We start from the raw sequence: 16,596 nt of genomic DNA on the forward strand, positions 1-16,596 counted from the left end.
CCCCACTGAACTGGATTTGAGAAAAAAAAAAACTAAAAAAAAAAAGGTGTATCGATATTTTGAACCTTGCTGCTAGATAGTATTGATTTGAGTTTGATTAGGCTTGATTCGAGTTATTTTCTAAGCTTAATTGTCACTTAATATAAATGGCGTAACTCTGGTCGGTGGTTAGTGGTTACTAGGCAATAAGGGCTAGAGATGAGTCTGGTTTGACGGAGCCCGGGAATAAGGACCAAAACTGGCCAAGATTGGTTGGTAGAATTCAAGTTCAACTTTGGAGCCGGAAAACCTAGCGCATAGCAGTCGGCAGAAGTGCAATTTAGTGAGCGTTCTTGCACATCGTTAGAAACGCATGAAGGCAAGAGACGACAGGCAACAGGAGAGGGGCAAAATCACTCTTTACAAAACGTTTTACCATCAAAGGATTACAACTCACTCTAAAGCTGAGACCCACACTTTCCTCGTACATTACTGTGACAGATGACAAGCAATCGGTTGCAGGTGAACTCTGTCACAGGTCTAATTTAATGTCCATTAGAAGGCCGAAATACAGCATAACCATTCATCCCAGAAGCCATATTTGAATACTCTGGCAGCTGAAATGGGTAACCATCACTCTCACCATTCCTCATGCTAAGCAAAGAGAGATCAGCACCATCCACTGGCCACCGGTTCTGAGCCAGTCCATTAATCCCACCATTCGCATATACCGACAGTCCCACTTGGGGTACTACATCCCTCATTCCATCAAAATGACCACTCGAGCTATAGATTCGTTGCATCCCATCATCATGGTAGCTTGTTGGCCGATCTAATCTGCAGCAGTTAACAGAAGGCCCCATATCTGCTGATACACCCATATTACCTGGAAAAGTTAATTGTCGATTCAAGAGGTGGTGATGCCCATTACTGGGCCCTTGGAAGACTGAACTCGCTTTAGCTGCCTTACCAATGTTGTGCTCCTCGTCAAGCAGGTAGTTAATGATATCAAGGTGGGGAAACTCATCTGCAGATACTCCTTGTGGTTGTCGTGCTGGCAAACCAGCAGTCAGATCATCTACAAAGTATGTCCTGGAGCCACTACTGCTAGTACCACGTGAGTACAGGTTCTGAGTACCATTTAGCAAGGATGGATCACGGATTACGTTGCGGGTATCCCTTTGGCTGCACTCTTCCATCCACTGTGGTCGACTTTGTAGTATTTCTGGAGTAACATTGCCAAAACTAAAGCCTGACTTGACAAAGCCCTGATCTGTCCTTGTGGAGCTTTGAGATGAAAGAATTGGTGAGGACACCGAGGCAGGAGGTTGAGAGAACACCGGTGCTGCATTTACTGCAGGACCTGAAGAGTGACGAGGAGCAAAACCAACTACACCTGCTGCTACAGTTCTACCCATTATGGCATTTCTGTAGGACTGAGGAACATAGATCTGGGTTGTTGGCAAGGGGTCAGAGCCCAATCGTCCAGCTGCACTCACAGACCTTGATAGTAAAGGTGCTGTGTTAACCATGGAAACAACAGGAGCAGTAGGCCTGTGACCAGGAATCAACGGAGCACTTGAAGGCCTTGATACTGATAGTTGTCGTGCTACAGGTTTCTCCATTGATGCAAGTGTGGACCTTGATGGAGATACAGGCTTTTGAGAATCTGATTTGGACACAGCAGAAACTTGGGATTGGGGTGCTGTCAGAGAAACACCTTTCTCTGCTTGCAACAAGCTATTTGAAGTAGTCTCCCTAATTGGAATTGGTTCAGCTAGAGCTGTGCTTTCTGCCAATGGTTTAGCCATCACATTGGAAGGCCGATTTGTGGTGGGACTGCTGGGATAGGAAGATGATTCTGTTGTCCTTTGCTTGATGCGTGTTTCAACATCAACCTGATCCTTTACACTCAATTTCCGTTGCAGTGAAACAACTTCTTCTTCCTGATAAAATAAGAAATGACAACCCATTATAATCTGAAAAACTTGTGGTTGTATCTCAGATTTTCTTAAGTCTTGTATTAAATAAAGAACCAAAAGCCTAAAAAAGTGGTGGAAGACCCTGTAGCAAGGAAACTCCACTTTCACGACCGCGTATGGATAGGCTGGATAGAGTCCAGTCAAATTTATCCTTTTTGGATTATGTTAAAGTTAATTATGTCCCCACAACAAACATCTATGCTGCTCATATTATGCTCAGAGGGCAACATGTTTTGGTGAGTTTTGTGTTTGGTGGAATTGTTCTGCCTCCTTGCTTGGAACAGTAATGTAAATATCCCTTTTGTTTAATATAATTCTATTTATCCACCAAAGTGTAAATCTACTTCACCAGAATTATGCAAGAGTTACTGGAATGAATGCACACTTCCACAATAGAGGAGGAAATGAAGAAACCTACGGTATGTTTGGTCAAAATTCTTCTTCATAGAATCACTTTTTGAAGAATGAATTGAGACAAAAAAATTCCCTTTTCTAAGCTAAATTTTTTAGCTTCAAAAGAATCAATTCTTACAATGAATTTTGAGCCCAGAAAAGGAATTACTTCCAACAATTTCGATAAATCCAAAATTAGGTTAAAAGTGATCAATTAAAATCACAAAATTCATAAGAATTAGCACTTTGAAAACATTCCAAACATAGCTTAGCAGTTTCCCTTTAACATAGTCAAACAGAAGAAACACTACCCAGTTTAATTTTTTATTTTCAGATGAGGTAAAGTATATTGTACTTTGTGCCTTTACCCAAGAGAAATTTAACTTCTACCCATGTCTTTTTTGTCTACGCCAAGCTCTTTACCCCTTCAATGTGTAAGAAATCACTTCTACTGGTGCAATTGGTGGTCTTCTATGCACGTGCCAAAACCATCTTAGTCTACTCTATCTCATTTTATCACCTATTGGAGCTACTGCCAGGTTCCTACGGATAACTTCATTGCTAATCCTATCCTTTCTAGCTTTTCCACTCATTCATCTTAGTTTTGCTAGTTTATGCATTCCTTTTTCTCCCTCTTTAGTGCCTAATTTATGGTAAAGCTCGTCATAAGCCTTACATTTAACTTAATTCACTTTATTTTTTATTTCCCTGTGGCATTATATTTTTCCCAGTTTTCTACATTTCTAGATTGCTTTTCCATTTTTTGTAGCATGTTCATTTTAATCTAATTATATTTTGAACCACATTCCACCAGCAAGTTTCTTTAGTACCTTGCCACTTCCCTTTATATTCTCCCAAGACATCCTTTGTTATTTTCTTCATATAAATTCCAATTCCCTTCTTTTATCAATCTGTTTTTTAAATTGAGCTAGCATTTCCATGGTTTAAATATACCTAATTTCCACGGCATATTTCCATATTGGAATTGACATATTCCCCAGTTAACACTACTAGTACTTTGTAGAGTCCAAGAGATATTGTAGATATGTGAGTAACAATTTTATTGTCTGCCTAACTTACATGATTACCACTTTGATTGATCTATTATAACCACTGAGTTAAAATTTTGCTCTAACTCATTCTATCATGAAGCTCTGAATCTTAAGGTTTACAGGGCAACTTCAGAACGTGTTCTTTTGTCTATAACCTTAGTTTCTTAGCTTTGTTTAATGATTTGGAAAAAGATAATAATTTAAAAAGGTGTGTTTATGCTTCTTTTATCATTACATAAAATATCATTCTATATTTTGCATATTTTACAAAGTTTTCACCATGTCTATAATTTTTACAATATTTCCATATGATATTTCCGACATTTCCGACATGTTTCCTATATTTGGATGACCAACATCAACATTTTAAACCTTGAGCATTTCTCCTTTTAGGTTTTCCCACCTAATTCTTGAACACCTATTTTCTCCCCTATTCTCTTCCATTTACCTAATGCAAACATCCACCACCACTAGTCTATGTTGTATTGGCCAATTTGTTCTCCATCCAAATTGTCCAAAATGTAGGTGCATAAATCATATTCCAAATAATTCTGTCGTTAATAGAGAGGACTTTAACTCTCCAACATATGTTCTCAAGGATGATTCTGGACAAATCTATTTTGTCATGTGCATCCATGTTTAGCTACTTAAAAAAGCAAATATCACAAAATAGTTCCATCAAACATCCTTAACCAAGGGAACACTACTAAAATAAATAGCTCAGCAATTAATTTTACTAACCTATAGAATTCATCATACTTAGTATTATCCACATATTTGAATGAGTTCTTATGTATAACCATGTGCACCTTTTTTTTGTTGCTTTTTAACTTTTGTTGAATGTGCATCCTATGCATATCCATAAGATGTGTCCTAGACTTAACCTTAATTAAGAAGAAATAAGAACAAAGTGTAGCATATTCAATTGTTTCCAATCATGATGGAGATGATATGGTTATATCCCACTTCTAATAAAAGGGGAACACATCTAATCGTTAGTAGACCTATTCACGGGTTGAGTCAGGCCTTGCCTCTTTATTAACAAAATATATTCAGGCCCAATCCCAAGCCTAGCCTGACCATCAGGCCTAAATCTTGAGCCTGAGCCCGACCCTTCTAAAAAGCTTGAAGCCTAGGCTTGAGCCCAAAGCCCGACCTATAAATTGGGAAAAATATTTTTTTACTCAATAAAAACTGATTTATTTTATTAATTGACCTTGGAACCCAAAAATGTTTTATTATATAAAACATGTTTTTTATATATATAAAATATTACTGGGCTCAGGCTTGGGCTTTTTTGAGAAAGCTCGACCTTGCTCCAAAAAAATCAGGCCTAATGTTTTGGGCCTGAGCCCAAGCCCGTGGGACTTAAATAATGTCCACACCCGACTCACCTGAAATGCATGACACCCCTTATACAAATGCAAACAAGAGCAATTCAGATAGCAGCATATTAATAATAGGATGGTTACCACATGTGCATGGATGCATTCATGGTGCACAAGCTACCCTCCTAAATTCACCTTCTGAACCGGTCAAATACTTCATTGAAAAAAGAAATTTTGCTAGCACATCTCATGATTCTTTTTATTCTCTTTCTCTGTTCTTATACTTTAACTCATAAATGGGTCCACAAGAATGCATGCATGTATGTCATTTTTCATGCAGTGAAGATCTATTGCCTGAGTAATGGTAATTGTTCTACTTTAGTTAATATTTGCTACACCAGTAATGATACCCAAAATAGGAAACAAAAGAAGAAGATATACTGACCTTCTCAACTAAATGTTGTTCAAGCCATTGTATCCTATCCTTCAATGAGAGAACAACAACTTCAGGTTCAGTTTCAGCTTCCCTACTACTTTCAGAGGCATCATTTAGAGGCCCTGCATCTGATGCTTGATCAGATGGATGGTTATCTGTATCATTGGCCCAACTACTCCTATCACACGTCTCCTTACCATGCTGATTCTTTGCTCTACACATTGAAGTGAAAAAGTCAAATAGGTACTAGATGTACATTCCAAATATAAAATCATACCAGCCTTGATTGCTTACCTGCTCGGAGATATTTGATTTCTATACTTTGGTAAAGAATTTACTTTGTAGGGCCCATTCATCACTACTGATGGAACTGAATCTGTAGAACATGTAGAAGAGCTGTCATCTATTACAGATGGGCTTTTCTTCTCTACATGTCCATTTTGTACGGGAAGACCACTCATTCCACTGCTACTGGCTTCTGTAGAAGGATGAACTTCTGATGTATCAGTGTCCCAGTTGGCAGGACTAGCATCCCTGTCTTCCAAATCTGGGTGAAGTGTCTCAACAACATCATCTCCTGTATCAGAGACATCAGAAACATCATGCAGAGAATCTTGTTTTTTAAGCACATTAAAAGACTGCTTCTCAGAGAAGTCCTCCATGTTTCTTTTAGTAGGACTTTCTACTTGGTGCTTGTCTTGTACTCCCACAACAGACTTTTCGTCCCTTCCCCTATCTTTTCCTTTGCGACTGCCTCGCTTTTGTTTAGACTGTGGAAGAACAAAAACAGAGCTCAGACTAGAGAAAAATTCACAGAAAGGTATCAGATGAGAGGCTTAACAACCAAGAAATTGATTATGCTCGTTTGGATTGTATCCACGTGCATCTTGTGTTTTGGGTGGGTCTTTCTAAGGGCCTACTTTTCATTCCCACCCTCACATCCAACCCTTCATATTTGGCAACCTGAACCTGTGTACATGCTATTTTCTTCTCTTAATGGATTCTTCTAGTCTAGGGGGAAAATATCCACCCTTCCATGGAAAATTTATCAAAGGAAAATAATTGTAATACATAGAGAATAGACACATGATACATGGAAAGGAAAACATTTCCAATGCTATTCCTGAAAATATTACAGTTGAAGATGTAAGTGTATTGCAAAAGAACCTGTATATGCACATGCACTATAGGCATTCTTTTTTGATAAATCTCACTTGACAATATAACCAAACGATAAAGATGCGAGACTAAAGAAGAAACAAAGATCCAACACTCTACAAGACTGCAAAAGCTAAAATATTTGCCTAATACAGAGCTACATTATCTTAACATATTAACGTCCATTTACTTTCTCTTGGCAAACCCTTTATGGTTTAACTTTAAAATGAATGACATGATAAGTAACAAAACATGTTATGGAACCTGGTCCCAAGAGCTACATGTCAGTCGGTGTGGCTTGACTGCTTGAATGTAAATAGCAGAATATTCAATAGATAGGGATTAACCAGAGCGGCAGTAATTGGAAGACAGAGAGACTGGTCATTCAGTGGACTAATCTATCACAAGAACTACAAAGAACCTGTTATTTGTTAACTGAAGAAGGCTGTATAAATTGATCTGAAAAGGCAGAATCATCAGTATAAGTCGATAACCTGATACAGTCTAAGCCCTTTCAACAGCTCCTTTAGTTTGCAGATTTTAACTCAGTAATGTAAAGGACGTGCCTCAGGCATGCCTAGGCACTCAGGAGATACGCATTTTAAGGTATGAGCCTCACCAAGGTTCCATTGTGACCTGGGTGGGCCTTGGCACAATGGTATGGGACAAATGTTTTGTAATATAATCCATGACTAAGTAAATTTATGATATAACGTAGCATACCGTATGGCCGCCATACCGGGTCCCTACATTGTAAATTTGTATTAAGAGAGAACATCTCCCTCCATTTTAATATGAAGTTTTCAGACCATCTTTGAAAAGAACAAAAAATAAAGTTTTTTTTATCAATAACAAGAGATTTCATTAAATAAAATTAAGGATACAAAGGGAGGAGATAACCTCTCTTATCTCCCCAAAACAAGAAACAAACAAAGCAGAGTTGAGCCCAAAGCAAAGTACCCCTATTTACCCTTTGTTTTGCTAACCCACCAGCAAAGGAGTTTGCACATCTGTTAACCCAATTAACTTTAACTTCCATGTCGAACAAAAAATAAAGTTGTATAGATAGGTGTTAATGAAATGTATACGCTATGCTGGAATCACTGGCAGAGGATAGTTTGGGACAGGTTTTGTAATCTAATCCATGATTATGTAAATTTATGATATATCATACTCTGTGGGCACCATACCAGTCCCCTAGATTGTAAATTTGTATTAGGAGGGAAGATCTTCCTCCATTTTAATATGAAAATTTCAGGCCATCTTTCAAAATAAGAAAAAAAGTGTTGAATAGATAGGTGTTAATGAAAGGCAAAGAACTAGCCAAATGTATAGTCCTTCTAGTCCCTGCCTTTGGATAGCTTATGCACGCCAAATTGTTTTGTAACATCAGAAGAGAAGAATGAAGCATCTATGGTTTGCTGACTGCCGAGGGCCCAAAAGTCTGATATACAATAAGAATTTAAGCCGCTTGTATGATCAGATTTGGCCAGATCTTTTACCAATTTATTAGCCTCTCATGGTAAATACCAGAACAAGCAATTAAGGACAACCTTTAAAACCCCAAAATACCGATAATTTCCATAGGAACCCTTTCTGAACATCTGGAGAGGAAAATAAAAGCTGATATATGTTACCAAAAACAAAAGAGATATGCTATGATTTATCTTCTAACCCTTGTCTAGTTTTGAAGTTCATTTCAGGGTCAATGATTCCAAAAAGCCACATATAAAATTGAACCACAGAACCACAAAGTATGTGTTTGGAACCATGGACGTTTATTGACTAAATGTTTTGTACTTGATTTGTTTGGAAAACCGAGAAAAGCAACGATGAACCCATTTATTGACACTTAGGCAACATTAGACGCCACATTAGCAAAAAAAGTGAATAAACACCTACCCATTGGGGGAAGTACTAAAATGAAGCTTCCCCCAATGGTAGGCGCGCACATAAACTGTATCTACTTTTGCAAGTCCCTATGCGTACGGATACGCATAATGGGGAAATGCTGAAGTGGCGCCTATGTGGCAGCGTTTATTCAACAAACGCCCACGATTCCAAACACACGCATAGTTATAGGGCATATTTTTGTTAAAATGACACCTGTTTTTTCTTTGATCTCTTCTCCTTTTCAGCTGCTCCACGCTTAGCCTTTTGTTCACTTTCAGCTAACCCAGCTGCCTCTTCTTCACGTATGAGTTCCTCTTGCCTCTTCAGAGCAACAGCTTCCTGGTATGCAACTTCAATAATATTGCTGCAATACAAAAGCCTCTAACACAATTAAGGCATAGAAAATACCAAAAATGGCATCTAGAAAAACATGTTAAAGTAGATCAGTTCAAAATATAAACCTAGTACCATAACACTTTTTATGGTACTGTCCCAAGCATTCCTATTTCAATTTTGCCCTAGCATTTTGTTTTCCTAATCTACCCCCATGGTTCCACAGTTCCATAATTCTGACCCCATAGCCCCATCCTTGAATGACCAGCAAAATCTGCACTCACATAAGATAAGAGTAAGGATATGAATTGACAACCGCACATCATACATCATATGATATAAGTACGATGGGTCAGAAATGCCAAATCATAGATGAAACCTCAATGCCCACCTTGTCATACAAGTGCAACAAGTCAATGATGCCAGATTGCAGACAAAGCCTTGATGGCTACATCATGCAATATAAGTGTGATACAAGCTGGAAATGCCAAATCACGTTACACTTAGACACAAGCATCATTAGGGGAGGAGATAGTGTAGCCAGTGTGCTTCTACATGCGTGTCAGGAAGGGGAGTACCCCGAGTAACAAGGCCCTGCATTGACATGTGGTGATTCCCCAACTAACCCAGGTGGCATAGATCAGATGGGTTCTAACTCTTTGAAAGCAAGAACAACATACACCATTCTCATGAAGACTCAGAGAATGAAAATTATTCCTGCCTAAAGACTCCCTCTTCCCACCTCTCCTCTTAGATCCCCTTTCTCCACCTCCTCTGGCCACCAATTTGGAGATTAAAGCTGGCTTTAGTGCTAAAGTAGACAGTTGTTAAGTATGCCAAGAAAAGGATTGATATGGTTTAAAAAACTCATGAGATCAAGAAAATCTCTAATGACCAATTCAAGTTGATCATAAAAATTATATCATGAACAACGACAATATTCTACATAGAACTTATTCATAAAACCCTTGGTAATTTCAATGCTAAAGCCACTATTCAATGCATGCTTTTTATTAGAAAACAAGGTCATTATTCTCTAGAATCGTTCTCTGTTATTACCTCTGTTTCATTAAGGGATGACATTTCAGATTTGAGATCTGCTGGTTTCAGGATGGTTTTCTGGACCACACAAATCAGTGGTGGTATGATTGGAGGAAGGTCCGGGCACTCATTAATGTCCTGACTCATGACGCATTGCCAGACAACCATTCCCACCCTTGAGTATCCTACACTATTAGATTCCTCTGATGATTTATCCTATAATGATTGCATGATTGATGAAAATAGGCAACTTGAGTCTTCTGTTTGTTCATTGAATGCCACAATACTTATTAATGGGGAAGAGATGGGAAAAGAGGGTAGGAATCGATAACCCTGCCAAAACCGTATGGAATCTGGTCGTCCCATCAAAGTTTCCACTTATGCTTCAAACTACAGTACTTAACAAGTGCGTCTTTAAGGAAATTTATTTAAAAAGATATTGACCATCACCTCCACTAGTTGAAGCTTCTATGACGACCTATGAGAACCCATTGATCATCTTTTTATCTATTATCCCTCTAACTCGAAGAGATGAGCTTACATCCTTAATGCTTTTAAGGTGAGTTGAGTCTTCCTCAGTTGTTAGGGAGGTTGTGGGAGGATGGTATCTATCTGACCTCAATAAGAAGGCAAAAATCTGTTTGGAGAGTAATCCCAGCATCGACCATTTAAACTCTTTGAAGGGAGAAAAACTAAAGAGTTTTAACAATAAGAAGATGATGTTTTAAGGAAGATAGTGGAACTGGTTTGTGCCTGAATATCAATTACTAATTTATTCCAAATCATTCTGTTTCTTTTTTTTTTTTTTTTGATAAATGAGTAAGATTACTAATCCAGCAAGTAAGAGTGACAAGCAACCCATGGAAAGGCACGAGCTGTGACCTTTCCTTTAAGACTAGCTACAGAATTATAAGTACAAAAGAAATTACACAGCTGCCGAAAATAAAGTAGCCCAAAGAGCCCCCTGTTTTGCAAGTGAATCAGCCATTGAGTTGCTGATCAGCCTACCCACTGAACTCTGATTGCCATATTCCTTGTGACCTTTCCTTTGAGACTAGCTACAGAATTATAAGTACAAAAGAAATTACACAGCAGCCGAAAATAAAGTAGCCCGAAGAGCCCCCTGTTTTGCAAGTGAATCAGCCATTGAGTTGCTGATCAGCCTACCCACTGAACTCTGATTGTCATATTCCTTGTTAGCCATTTAACCTTTTTGAGAAGATCTCTAAAGCCCCAGATCACAGAGTCTAGATCCTTCAACCAACCCACTATCACCTAGGAATCCCCTTCAATAATCAGATGCTCTATTCCTAGTTGGTTTGCGAGCAGAATTCCTTGCACATCAGCAAGTAATTAGGCCCTTAAAGAGTCTCCCACACCTGTAAGACCTAAATACAATGATATGATGCTATTGTCTTTATTTCTCAGCGCTCCTCCTATGCCTGAAGGTCCAGGGTTACCTCGGCTACTTCCATCAAAGTTCAGCTTAATAAACTCCTCTCCAGGTGGCATCCATTCAACCACATATCTGTCCTTCCTGGTAGAAGTATTAGCCACAGCTAACCAGCTTCTCCTTAGGTCATCGAAAGAGTATGCATCATCAAAGAGATTTAGAGCTTTCAGCCACTAAATTGCCCTTGCCAAAATGCATTATTTAACTTATGAAAAGCTCCTTTCTTTTTCACCAAAAATTCCAGTGTTCCTTTCTTCCCAAACTGCCCACAACAAAGCTGGTCTTATGCACTTCCACATAATTCTCCCTATCTTTGTGTGTCATTCAAAGGTAGACGGACTAAACAGTAAAGCTAGTATCAAATGGCAGGTTCCGCCTACACTCAAGCAACATAAACATCCAATTCCATAAAGCTATAGCAAAGGAGCAAGAGATTAGTAAGTGGTGAGCCTGCTGACAGTCCTCATTCTGAGTTTTACAAAGAACACACCAATTAGGGGATAAGCACCATTTTGGTCTCCTCCTTTGCAAGTTTTCAAAGGTGTATTACCATAATATAAACTTCCCAACAAAAAACAGTAATCTTTGGGGGAATGGGACTAGTCCAAAATTCTTTAATTGGGAAGTTCTGGGGTGCAGAAGTGGAGCAAAGGAGCATGAAAAAACTTATTATAAAATTATTATTTTTTGTGTGAAATCTAAGAATTTAAGACCCTAACATGGACTTGTTTGGGCTTTCCTCGAGGGGTGTGGCACAAAGGCAGCTCGTATAATTAGGAATGTAATATATCACATTAATTACTTGATGCAATTGAGAAAAAAAAGAGATTGTGGGTTTTATATTCATGAAAATGTTTTATATGTTTGATTTCATTTTTAAATTCTCATTTGAATATGCTTTACATATTATATTTATGTATTTTAATTTTAGATAATAGGTTTTTTAAAACATTTATTTTAAAACTTAAGTTAACATCTTTATTAATATTATGTTTTATATTTTTTTTGCATTTTTTTGAATTTTTTTTTAAATTGTGCGCCTTGCCTCGAAAAGGCGTGCGCCTCAGGCGCAAAATTGCCCTTGCGCCTTGCGCTTTTAAAACACTGAGAAAAAGGAGCAAATGAAACTGCCTTTCAGTTTAGGGGTCCAAATAGGTTTGAGGTGCTCTAAGCAAATAGACTCAAGTGAAGACAACAATTCTGAAACACAAGCACTTTCATCATCATGTAACCCTCTTCGGAAACCAAAATCTTAGTTTAAGGCCAAAGAAGAAGCTTGAGAGGAAATAAAATTAGAAACCAGCTCTTTCTTATAAAGAGAAAGAGAGTAATGAGAGGGAAAAAGGTCTTTAAGAGATTGGTTGCCTACCAAAATGTCTTCCCAAAAAAGAACATTGTTTCCAGAATTAACATCATACCTGACCAGATTGAGAAAATGGGGAAAGATTCCGTGTTTAGCCTTCTAGGGTGTTGCAAGAATCAACCATCGGGATACCCCAGCATCCCAACCATTTTGCAAACAGCCATGAATACTATTCACCACCTTGTGCCACAACCTCTCTCTCTCCAATGGCCATCTCCAAAGCCACTTCCCTGGCAGAGCTTCAGTCTTAAATAACTAGGTTACCTAATCCTAATCCCCCTTCTTCCTTACTTCTGCTAACTATCTCCCACCTAATCAAATGATGCTTTTCTCTTCCCCTAGCTCCCACAAGAAGTCCCTCATCACCTTTTCTACCTTCTTAGCTTCCCTTGAAGGTATCCTAACACCGAAAGAAAATAAATCGGAAGACTGGCAAGTGCCACCCTAATCATTCTTTTTCATAAGTTTGTACTCACAAATCTATCAACGAATTTTTGTTTCTTGCTCCTTGTTGGTTTATTTTGCTCAAAGAGCCTGAATTCTTCTTGTTGGTCATGTTAATGAATATGGCACTAGCAGCAAGCTTCTCAATTTTTGGAGGTTAACGTAGGGTTCTCTAAATGTAGCCACTTGAAAAGGAGACTTGGATACTACACATAACGTTGGGTTCTTCAGATGTAGCCACTTGAACAGTGGCACTAGGAGCAAGCTTCTAAATTTTTGGAACTTGGTTATACCATTAGTATGTTATTAACTGAATAAAATGCTTATACCCTGTGATGGAGATGATGTTAATTAATGCATGGAACCACCCAAACTGCCGCTGCTTAGGTGGCTGAGATGGGCCCTAAGCTTTCTGGATGAAGTAATTAAGTACTTTACATTACAGTTCAAAAAAAAAAGATAGGTCCTAATGGACTCAACACCATAAGGTTCCTCTCGGAGTTGGCACCTAGAGATGGAGTCAGCACCTTCATAGCTTGGACTAAATACCAATCTTTACAATGGTATATATAGATGAGCGCTCAATCTTTTTTGAGATTTACAATATAATTATCTTCTTAATCAAATGTAACTAAACAAGAAAAGAATCGGTATGGGTCCCACTTGAGCTGGCCGTCACTATTAATGGGCCCAATGCATGGACTGTCTTGCATATAGGCAACAAATATGGGCCACAGGCCCATGGTCATAGGACTGGGCATTTTTTTAACCCATTTCTTTTCTCTATCATTAATGGCCCAGAACAGTAAGAAAGTTGCATAAAGATTATGACAGTAAGCTGTCCTTCAAAATGCAGTAATAATTCCAAAGAACCAACTAAAGAAAACATATTTAGAATAAAAACACGGCCATCTGCATGATTACCTATAAATATGAGCCAGGAGAAAAATTTCAATTGTCCTCCGACCAAGCTCAGTAAGCCGTCTCTCATCACGCTCAGTTGAATCCTTGTTAGAATCTTCTCCACAATTCCCATCCTACATATAAAAGAAGTTTGGTGAAATCCCTCGAAATAGAAAACCTGCTTTTAATTCAACCCATGCAAGCATGGATCCATCATGAAGATTTCATAGTAAGAAAACCATCAATAAACCCCATCCAGAGTGCACACTAGGACCTCAGAGAAGATCTAACCAACAAGAATTATGGTAAAACCATTTGTTCAAAGATTTTGCATTCTTTGTTTCAAGGCAACATATGAATACCCCAGAACTTGAAGAAGTCCTTCAAGCAGGAGTCTAGGAAGGGAAAGTGAAGCTGAAGTGTTCTAACAATACTGGAGGGAAAAGATGGGAGAGTTTGAGCAGAGGGACTCATTTCAGTGTTATTAATGCAGTGAAGCAATGACTTTTCATTTTGGCCTCCCTGATCAATGCAATGACTAGTTGGTGCCTGCGCACTGACTAGTTGATCACAAAAAATAAATGTCATAAATATAAGATATTGACTCAATCTCAGAGAAAATACAGAAAAGGAAGACTGGATGGATAAAAGAAAGAGTGAAACCTTGACAATTTGGTTGCTGATTTGTCTAAGGTAACTCAGTACCAGAATACAACCAATTTCAAGTTAAGTACCACCAACCAATCACGTAAAATCAGGAATTCTTAAAGGAACTAGCATTTATGTACCAAAGAAAAACATATATGATAAAGTTTTAAATAATAACAGATAAACACAAACAAAAAAAGTTTTAAAATAACTTTATGCTTGACTAGGAGAACTAGTTAGGGAAGTCGTCAATATGGCCTTTAATTGACTAGTTGGCTGACAAGTTGATGACTAGTCAACACTTTGATTATGCTGATACATCTCTTTTGTAATGCTGATAGGCATGACAGTGATACATTTTGTCTAGGGGTGTCTCAGTTTCTCTATTCTTGTTGGACTTGTCTCCCATTTTCTTGTGTACTATTTTGTTTTTCCCTCCCATAGTTTGCTCATTTTCTTTCTTTATAATAAACGTCACTTACCTATTAAGAAGATAAAACAATACACACCATGTATCCTGCTGATCAATAAATAAATAAATAAATAATACACATCCACTGTCCTGGCAATATCTACCATGTAGGCTAGTTATTAGTAGGGGTGGAGTACAAGAGATAATTTACATGACATATTTCCATTTCCACTTCCATGGAGTGACATGAAATTTTACTAGAATTGGCATATACCCAGTTAAAATTACCAGCACTATACAGAGTAGAAGAGCCAGTATTATAACATAGGTTGGTGGCAATATTGTAGATATGTGGAGTAACAATGTTATTGCTTGCCTAACTTATACAATTACAACTTTGAGCTAGTTCAATATTCATTTCAAAAAATAATAGATTATTTAGTTGATCTATTATAACCATTACATTTTCTATGAGCTTAAATTTTCTTTAGTTCAATATTCATTTAAAAAAATAATAGATTTTTTGTGTAATAGATTATTTAGTTGATCTATCATAACCATTACAATTTCTCTGTGTAATAGATTCTATGTTATCCTCTGTCTTGCATGCATCCAGACTTCATACTAATCTTCTTTCGATGAGTAATCTGATAAAAAATTTGAAATGTTTAGACTCCGAGACACCAGAGCCATCACATTAGTAGCAATAGTTAGTGGATTAGTGTCAATGAGTCAGATTATTCAGTTAGGTTATCTTTCTTTCAGACCATTGAGATGTTTGTTTCCAGAGTTGTTAAGTTTGTTCAATTATCTAATCTAGAGTGTGAAAGTTGTTAGTTGGGAAAGCATTGTAGACATTCTTTTAAACCAAGCATTGTAAACATTCTTTTGCTTTTGATAATGTTCACACTGATATATGGGGACCTTATCAAATTTCTTCCATGGGTGGACATTGTTATTTCCATTTGTTTGTTGATGATCATACTCGGTTTTCTTGGATAGATTTGATGAGATCACATTATGATGTACCTAATTTGGTGCGACAATTCTACTAGATGGTTCTCACATAGTTTGAGACTTTGAGGTGAGGACTAAGATTTTCATATCAAACAATGTTAGACAATATTCTGATAATGATTTGGCCACATTTTTTGGAGAATGGGGTGATTCATCAAAGTAGTTGTGTTTATAAACCGTAGCAAAATGGGGTAATGGAGAGAAAAAATAGACACATTATGGAGGTGGCAAGAAGTCTTATGGTGTCTGCTTCAGTTCCTACTCATTTTTGGGGGGATGCAATTCACACAGTTGTGTACCTGATTAACCATGTACCTTCACACATCCTAGGGTTTAAGGTGCCATTTAGTTTACTTTTTCCTATTGGGGAGATATTTCATATACCTTTGAGGGATTTTGGGTGTGTTTGTTTCTTTTTTATCAATAACAGCACTTTTATTAAAAGAGATACGTAAGATACAACTAGAAAGGAGGGGTAAAATGTCTTATCTCCTCCCTAGCAGATAAGATGTATTTCTTTTCCCAGTTTCCTTTCTCCCTAGCCAATGCAATTCTTGGTTCTAGGATGGTAAACGCCACAGTTAGCTTTCCTTGGGTTCCCACCATGTCTTCTAAGCCCAGCATCTCCAGTCTCTTTCTTCTTTCTATCATCTCTTCTTTCTTACTCTGTCCCCCAACTACTCTCTTTGTTTGTACCTTCACTGCCTTTGATTCCTTACTGACTAATCTCCTGTGTAGAGCATTAACCATTGTTGTCCATC

The 16,596-nt window shown here is 37.8% G+C and overlaps 1 protein-coding gene across 1 annotated transcript in view; it reads right to left on the bottom strand.

The window, feature by feature from the left end:
• Positions 1–383: 383 nt before the first annotated feature.
• The window catches only part of LOC148864917 (TNF receptor-associated factor homolog 1b-like), a 36,599-nt gene continuing 20,386 nt past the window's right edge, over positions 384–16,596 (bottom strand). The window contains exons 9-13 of the mRNA XM_088978207.1: positions 13,780–13,892; positions 8,435–8,585; positions 5,465–5,940; positions 5,180–5,384; positions 384–1,925 (exon numbers count right to left, since the gene is read on the bottom strand). Of these exons, the coding sequence (XP_088834333.1) occupies positions 525–1,925; positions 5,180–5,384; positions 5,465–5,940; positions 8,435–8,585; positions 13,780–13,892 (2,346 nt within the window). The 3' untranslated portion in view covers positions 384–524. The remainder of the gene's footprint in view (positions 1,926–5,179; positions 5,385–5,464; positions 5,941–8,434; positions 8,586–13,779; positions 13,893–16,596) is intronic.

Source organism: Nelumbo lutea, chromosome 3 (assembly GCF_056320005.1).
Source record: "Nelumbo lutea isolate HS-2025 chromosome 3, American lotus-T2T, whole genome shotgun sequence".
Taxonomy (NCBI): domain Eukaryota; kingdom Viridiplantae; phylum Streptophyta; class Magnoliopsida; order Proteales; family Nelumbonaceae; genus Nelumbo; species Nelumbo lutea.